The sequence below is a fragment of the Sapajus apella genome, unplaced genomic scaffold (genome assembly GCF_009761245.1).
Source record: "Sapajus apella isolate SASKATOON/1434 unplaced genomic scaffold, GSC_monkey_1.0 scaffold37, whole genome shotgun sequence".
Taxonomy (NCBI): domain Eukaryota; kingdom Metazoa; phylum Chordata; class Mammalia; order Primates; family Cebidae; genus Sapajus; species Sapajus apella.
This window is the reverse complement of record NW_022436977.1, coordinates 6,323,689-6,332,169: the sequence shown is the minus strand read 5'-3', so window position 1 is coordinate 6,332,169 and position 8,481 is coordinate 6,323,689. Positions and strand designations below refer to the sequence as shown.

Sequence of the window (8,481 nt, the reverse complement as noted above, 5' to 3'; positions counted from 1 at the left end):
GTGGGGGTGGCCCTTTGATCTCCTGTATGTTCTTTCCTGGTAAGTGACTCCTGAACTGGTCATATTTGCCTAGCTGTACAGTGAAGAAAATGGCAGGCCAGGCTAGATCCAGAGACTAGAGGAAACCCAGGTTAGTTTCTTAAAGGTCCTAAAGGGGAAAATGGCATTTTTTTCTGAAGACTTTTTAATTAAGAAAAAAAGGGAAATGTTATTTATCCCAGATTTTTCTGGTAGTCCCCATGCTGAATTTCTAAATGTATATAATAAGGTTAAGATAAATGACTATTTCTCCAAACTTTTCTTGATAGTGTAAGAATTTTAGCATCTCTACACAGATTTAAGTCTCCTTACCCTGAGTCACTCACCTAAGTAAGCACCATTTCTTGGGCATCTCCTTGAGCCTGGCACTGGCTGGGTACATGATGCAGGTGCTAAGGGCTTGGTCTGTGATTTCCATGGATGGGGGTGTTCGTGCTACTCCTGGGGGATTTAACTCAGTCCCTGTTTTATCAGGAGGAAAATCAGTAGGAAAAACAAAGGCTTGTCCCAGCCAGCCAGGGGCTTACAACAAGGGACGATGGTCCTGGTGTTCCTGCCCTGTGAGAAAGCAGCTTACATGCTGGTGACTGTGGGGAACCCACCATGCTCCTTGGTGCCAGTTCTTGTGGTGTCTTCCTCCCACTGCAGGGAGTCCAGGAATGTGAGAGTATGTTGTAAAAATATATAGAGACCACTAGTGTCAATAGGATTACCTTTCCTCAATTCATCATGCCATGGCTTTACTTTCCTCTCTGGTCACAACATGGAACTGACGTTGCCTTTTAACATTGTTACTGTTAAAGAATGAAGTTTGCTTCCTGATCTTGAAGTAAAACACAAGAGAACAAAATGCCATGTTTTCGTTTCTAATCCAGATCCATTTTTTTTCTTTGTATGTAAGCCCCGATAATTTTTTCCCATGGAATTCGAGGATTCTGAAATGACTCAAAGCTGTATGCTGCTGAAACTCTAAGTTCCCAGTAGCTTAAGAATGGCTGTGGCAACGGGAGGAGGAGAGGCAGAGAAAGGGCAGTCTCCACTTAACAACCATTCTGTTTTCGCTGGCAATTACATTGTTTCCAGCTTTTCAATATTATGGCAAGAAAACATTCAGTTTGCTAGGACTGCCATAACAAAATACCACAAACCCAGTAGTTCAAACAGCTGAAGGCACTGCCTCACAGTTCTGGAGGCTGGAAGTCCAAGATCAAGGTGGGCAGGATTGGTTCCTTGTGGAGGTTGTGAGGGAGAGTCTGTTCCAGGCCTCTCTCCTGGGCTTGTGAATGGCTGGCTGTCTTCTCCCTGCCTCTTCACGTGGTCTTTCCTCTGCTTGTTGGTTTCTGTGTCCACATTTCCCCTTTTCATCAGGACACCATTATATTGGATGAAGACCCATTCTAATGACTTCATTTTCATTTTGTTTGCTCTGTAAAGACTATTTCCAAATAAGGTCATATTCTGAGGTACTGGTGGCTGGGACTCCAACGTCATCTTTGGAGGGGCACAATTCAACCCGTAACAAATGTCATAAAGGAAGAAGGTATTCGCTGATTCCTTTATTTATTTAGGAGGTAGGGGGAGGGATGGGAAGAAAATTCCTATAGGGAAAGAGTTGAGAAGAGTCTGCAGGGAACTGAGCTGGAAAGCAATGACACTGTTTCCATAGTTGGAAAAGAGCAGGGCACATCTGTAAGTACCTGGTGTGTTTTGTAAGAAAAGCTACCTTGTGAATGAGTACAGTGGAATACTACTTAGTACATTCATACATGTTTCTACCATCTCAAGATTTTTATACATACAGTATATGATCTGGTTTTTATAAATGTACAGCTTAAAAAAAGATCCTTTTTGTAATAAGTACAGCATTTAAACACAAACCAACATGGGCCAGCCACATTCCAATTGAAGACCCAAACAAAGCAAAGCCGGCAGCCCAGCCCCCAGCCCCTGACCTGTGCTTGGCGGCCCTGATGGTCCCGGCAAAGTGTAAACTAGTGTCCCTCTGTCTCCCTGGGCTCAGCAGGCCTGCTTGCCCTTGGCATGCGCACAGGAAGTGCCTGCTCACGCTGAGCCCAGTCTGCAGAGGCGGGTCCTTCCTGAGGGAAGGTGGCAGAGAGGAATGTGTATGTCGGGTATGGACAAGAGAGGTGAAAGAAATGTGCTCTTCAACTAAAGGCACTTGTCAGCGGCCACCTACAGCCATTCCCTGGGCCTGGTGAGGAAGCAGGGTGCTGTTTTGACAGAAGCCTACAAGATCTCAGCAGACCTCACCTGTCCTCTCACCAGGTTTAAATACAATAAATAAATCTTATTGCGTGGTGGTTTTGCCTGCCTGGGTTCCTATGAAGGGGCTACCTTTTAGGATCGTTTGTGGAGTGATACTCCCTGTTCCCAACCCCAGCCTATTCAGTGTCCTCCAGGGGGAAGGTACCAGAAGAGCTCCAGGCCTTGGAGAAGCAATTGCTCACTGCGGATTGGAAGGGGAGCCCCTAAGTATCTCCTCCCATTGTCTGTGCCTGGAGCTCCTCTGCCCCATGCGTCAGAGTCATGAGCGCCTCAGATCTTGGTCACGTAGTTGTTGGGGAACAGGCCCTGCTTGCCTCGTAGTCGACCCGTCCACCAGCCTGAAGGATCTGCAGGGAGAGATGGTAAAAGTGAAGATGAGTAACTGTTTTACCCCAGCCAAACACACTCTGCTTCCATGGGCTCAAGTGATACGGCACCATCCATGTTGTTTTTCCCTTTGTTGTTTAAATCAAAAAGTTTTTTGTAAAATGTAAGATATCTACCAAATTAATAAGGCACTCAGCCAAGCCCATGGACTGCTTTAATAATGGATACTCAAGGTTGTCTCTCTGGCTTCTACTCCATCTACTTTGATTAGGAGGAAGCCTACCAGGTCTAATAAACTGAAGGGTACAGCCTTTGTCTTGCTACTAAAGTTGGTTCAGGAGGACACATGACTAATTTGGTTTGATCAGGATAAAACTCAGGACTTTTGTCTAATGGCAAAGAAAAGTTTCAGAGATGTTGCAGATTTCATATATCATTTGATATGCAGGCCTGGAATTGCAGCTGCCATTTTGCTACCATGAAGAAAAACAGCTTGAGAAGGGAGGGGATATAAAGAAGGGGGCAGAGCTGAAAGAAGCATTAAAAAGAAAGCTGATGGCTTGATCAGACTGAGCCTGAAGCCTGACCTGCCTCTACAAATTTCAGTTTGAGGAGCCCATAAATTCTCTTCATGTTCACAGGAGTTCTTACAGCAATGTGACTGAGTTCTTTGGGAGGCTGTCCCAGCCAGTCAGCCACACACTTACCTTCTTTGATAATATCAATAATGTCATTGGCATTAAAGCTGAGTTCATCTGTGTCCTGAGCGTCATAGGCATACAAAGCCTTACACTGTGGCACCTGAGGCTTGGGCTTGGGCTGGGGCTTGGGTCTGCCCCCTGCTGGGGGAGGCCGACTGGTGGTCTGTCTCCGGACCCTGTGGGGAGAGTAGAGCCGATGAGACTGGGTCCCAGGAGGAGGCAGCAGCACTGAGGGGTGGTTTGGGGCATGGTGGCTGTCACTGGCCTGTTCAAGTTCAAAGCCAGCTCCACCCTTAGAAGACATATGGCCCAGGGTGCAGTCTTTTAAACCTGAGGAATAAAACTGACTTTCCTGACAAGGTTGTTGCAACCCCAAATAGCTCTTACAGACCTTTGCTGCTGCTGCTGCTGCTGCGGTGTTCCCAGCATAGAAAGACACGTGAAAGACATAGCCATATAAAAGTGTCGAAAGTATACCCATATATTTAAATCATGAACATTCAGGTATCTGTCCCTCAAGTTTGGAAATGGAACTTTTGCCAGTGCCACAGAAGCCTGTAGGCATCTTTCCTTCACTGAATTCCCCCCAGAATTACCACCTGAGGTAATTCTGGATCATTCTCTGGATCATTATCTCTACTCCCATCCCATCCCATCCACCCACCCACCCTCTCATCATTACTTCCCAGACTTCCCTCTCCCCCCATTACTACTCCAGAGACTTCCCTCCCACCCCCTCATTATTAATCTAGACTTCCGTCCCACCACCTCATTATTACTCCTCAGACTTCCACCCCCTCATTATTACTCCAGAGACTTCCCTTCCGCCCCCTCATCATTACTCCAGAGACTTCCCTCCCACCCCCTCGTTATTACTCAGACTTACCTCTCATCTTATCCATCAGTATTACTCTTCAAATCTCCTTTATTACCCCTCAGAGCTCCCCTGCCCCTCCAGAAATGTTGCCGTGAATATTCTTATACAAGAGTTTATCCAGAACAGTTTCTCAGCATCTGCACTACTGACACCTGTGGTTGGATAACCCTTTATAGTGTGTGTATATGGGGGCAGGTGAGGGAGGCTGTCCTGTGCCCTGCAGGATCCCTGGCCTCCAACCACTGGATACAAGTGACACTCCCTCCATTCCACTGTCATAATTATTAAAAATATCTCCAGTGCTGAAACCCTAATCCAGATCTAGCTTTAAATGTATTATTTGTATATACTATGCTGCCTCAATATCTCCAGTGCTGAAACCCTAATCCAGATCCAGCTTTAACTGGATTATTTGTATATACTATGCTGCCTCAAGTCACCGTTCATTTGTTGTTTCAAACGCATGTAAGTTCTACTTGTTCCTGCTTAGTGAGATCTTCAAACTTATACCTGAATCAATTATTTAATAAATATGTTAATGAAAAGCATCTAGCAAAAACAAAAAGGAAAACAGAAACATGGAGAACATTTCTTTTTTTTCCCACTTTGCTTAAGGACAAACCAAAGTAAAGGCTATGTTCATTTGCTTACGAAAGAAACAAGATTTCTCCTTAAAGAAGTTGGGCTGGACCTCAACATGGTAGGACTGGCTGTTAGGTCTGGGTACATCATTCACACCCGCAGGAGCAAAGAGGAAAAGGGGGGCTTTCCCGGGACCTGAGTTCTGGAAAGAACCACCACATCCAGTTTTGAGCTGCACTCTGAGGAAATCACAGCCTGCTGGCCTTGCCCATGTCCTGTGATGATAGATGCTCGTGGGGTGCTGATGAACAAGCTGGATCATGAAGGGGAACACTGGCTGCCAGCAGGGTAGCACTGTCCCCAGGAGGGCTGGGCTCCCCTAAGACTGGGCTTTTCCTCCACCCCACATGGGACGGAGCAATCCTCAAGGCTACTCAGGCTCCACTCCTCTTACCACTCTTGCCACTTTTAGTGTAGAGGAAAGGCATTTTGTAGGTTGTCAGTGTGACATCATTTATTTCCTACCTCATGTCTACTGGAAATCCCATTCCCTGTTGAAGTGCTTGCTTCTCTGAAAGCCGGCCGGGCAAACAGGTTTGTAATTAAGCACCCTATATGCTGGGGATGTGTCAGCATTTGGCTAATAAGAGCCATTAGCCTGGATACCAGAAGTCAACGTGACTTCTCAGCAACAAGGAATAAAAGGGGGTGGGGGGCAGGCATTACAAAACCCTGGCAGGGAGGAAGCCTCCAGCCTGGCAGTCCACAGAACTGGGCTGGGAGTGCACGTGCAGGGACACAGAGGCACATGTGTGCACGCACATAACACCAAAAACCGTCGTCCCTGTGTCCCTGGGGGACTGATGCTAGGACTACTCACAGATACTCAACTCCACAGACATGTCCCTCATATAAGAGGGTGTAACAATTGCATATAACCTATGTACAGCCTCTTGTATGTTAAACCTCCTCTAGATTACTTGTAATACCTAACGTAATGTAAATACTATGTAAATAGTTGTTATACTATATTGTTTAGGGAATAACGACAAAAAAAAAAAGCGTTTTAAAAAATACAGGACTGGCCAGGCATGGTGGCTAACATATGTAATTCCAGCACTTTGGGAGGCCAAAAAGGGTGTATCACCTGAAGTCAGGAGTTCGAGACCATCCTGGCCAACATGGCAAAACCCGTCTCTACTAAAAATAGAGAAATTAGTTGGGCATGGTGTAATTTATCATAATATATTACAGATTATACCTGTAATCCCAGCTACTCGGGAGGCTGAGGTAGGAGAATCGTTTGAACCCAGGAGGCAGAGGTTACAGTGAGCAGAGATCACGCCACTGCACTCCAGCCTGGGCCACAGAGTGTGGTCTCAAAAAAAAAAAAATTTTTTTTAAGTCTGTACATGTTCACTACAGAGGCAACTATCCATATTTTTTCTGAGTATTTTCAATCCAAGTTTGGTTGAATCCACAGATGTGGAACCCGTGGGCACAGCGAGCCAACTATATCCATAGACAGAAATCTGTCCCGTCTTGTCCGGTGGGAAAACCCTACTGTCCTTAGTACAGACTGACGAGGTCTCTGGAGACCAAATATTGGGGGCCTAGGTACAGGGTCCTCTTGCTGAAGGACTCCCCTTGCCAGGGTGGGAGTAAGACCTCTTAGTGGGAAGACAAGACAGATGGCTCCTGAGAGGGAAGACCCTCCCTGCCCTGGGCATCACTCACTTGTTCTGCCCCATCTACCCCCAGCTTTGACTAAGCCCTGTTTCTTTTCTTCACGTCTTTTTTGCCAGTTGCTTCCTTTCTAGAACACTTGGCCCTCATGCTAGCTCAGCTGTTATTAGTTCACCCCATCCCACCTGAAAATCCTTCTAACAGCTTCTCTCTGATCTTGGAAAAAGGACCAAAACCCTTCATGGCGCCTACAGGGTCTGCCAGGTGCGGCTCCTGCTCATACAAACCTTACTCTCTGCTGCAGGCCACACTGATGCCTGCCTTCCTTTCTCCGTGAGCCCTGGTTGGGGAGAGGACCCTTGTCTAATACTTCAAGCTTACATCATATTTATCCACTGAAACCCACAACGATTTCCCCGTAACATCAGGAAGAAAAGAGGGATGTTAGCATTCACAACTTGTCCAATATTATCCTGGAAAATCCAGCCAGGGTAATTAGACAAAGAAAAAAGAAAACAAAAAAAAAAAAAAAAAAAAAGTCATCTAGATTGTGTTAAAATAGACCATGAGTCTGATCGAACAAATTCCTTCTGGTGATGATAGCAAATTATAAACAAGAGCTAAGGGGATGAAGGTGGACCATGCAAACAGCTGGGTGTGTGTGGCCACAGTGTGGTCTTTGATCTCAAGGCAGCAGAGGCTACTTCCTCCGGAGAGGTGACTACTGGCCAAAGTAAAAGCTCAGGAATTACCTGGGTTCCTGTGTAGACCCATGGCAACAGCTGGCCTAATTGTCCAGGTTGTGTACAACTGCCACTATCCTGGCAGTGTAAGCCATTTGGTCCTTTATCACTAGGCTGAATGGGGTTCACAATACTCCACAGTTGGGAGGTGGCAGAGGCCAGGACAGCTTTGAGATGGGGCATTTTCTGGGGAGCAGGGTCTGGACAGCGGGGACTGTTTGATGGTGGCAGGGAGGAGGGGGCCGGTGGGTGAAGGAAGGAGGACCTCTGTACTTTGTATTAGGAGTGGCAACACTGATGCCACCATTGGATCTTACTTGTGACCACAAGAGGTACACCACCTCTGCCAGGGCAGCATATTTCCAAAGCGAGCCACAGTGAGAGCCATTCTCCCTGGCCAGCCTGCACATGTCTATACTCTTTTTGTGAGAGCTAGCAGACAGGTTGTCTTCTGGGAAACTCTGCCTGTAGCTGTGTGAGGTCTGGAGAGACTCCCCTCAACTGGGCCAAGGCCTTGTGCTAGGCATCAGGTGCTGCTTCATTTTACCCTCACGACATTCCTGTGAGATGACTGATTTAGGCTCCTGGAATTTCCTGCTGGGTTCATCACTGGCCAACATGGTGGCACGTGCCTAAGGCTCCTGGCACTGCAGCCACACCAATCTTTCTGGCTCCTTGGTCTGGCTGTGCTCTCCTGGACTCTTCCCTACTCCCCAGGCAGCACGGCTGACTCCTACTCAGCTTTTGGACCTTATTTCCATTAGTGCTTCCTCATACTCTGGCGAACCCCCTGCCAAATCCTCTCCTAGCCCACGCCTCCTCCAGAGCAGAAGTGAATTGTAACGTGACATTGACTTGTGTAGCATGGCAAATTGTCTTGCTCTGTTGCCTAGGCTGGAGTACAGTGGTGTGATCTTGGCTCACTGCAACCTCTGCCTACCAGGGGATTCTCCTGCTTCAGCCTCCTAAGTAGATGGGATTGCAGGTGTGCACCACCACACCCAGCTAAATTTTTTTTTTTTTTTTTTTTTTTGTATTTTTAGTAAAGACAGCGTTTCACCATGTTGGCCAGGCTGGTATTGAACTCCTGCCCTCAAGTGATCCGCCCACCTCAGCCTCCCAAAGTGCTGGGATTACAGGTGTGAGCCACCATGCACAGCCTATTTATTTTTAGAGATGAAGTTTTACCACATTGCCTAGACTGGTCTTAAATTCCTGGGTTTAAGCGATTTTCCCACCT

General features: G+C 46.8%; 1 protein-coding gene across 1 annotated transcript in view; it reads right to left on the bottom strand.

Moving 5' to 3' along the window:
* Window positions 1-1,582: 1,582 nt before the first annotated feature.
* Window positions 1,583-8,481, bottom strand: part of MYO1E (myosin IE) — a 232,332-nt gene continuing 225,433 nt past the window's right edge. Inside the window, exons 27-28 of the mRNA XM_032297293.1 lie at window positions 3,360-3,529; window positions 1,583-2,672 (exon numbers count right to left, since the gene is read on the bottom strand). Coding sequence (XP_032153184.1) covers window positions 2,596-2,672; window positions 3,360-3,529 — 247 coding nt within the window. The 3' untranslated portion in view covers window positions 1,583-2,595. The remainder of the gene's footprint in view (window positions 2,673-3,359; window positions 3,530-8,481) is intronic.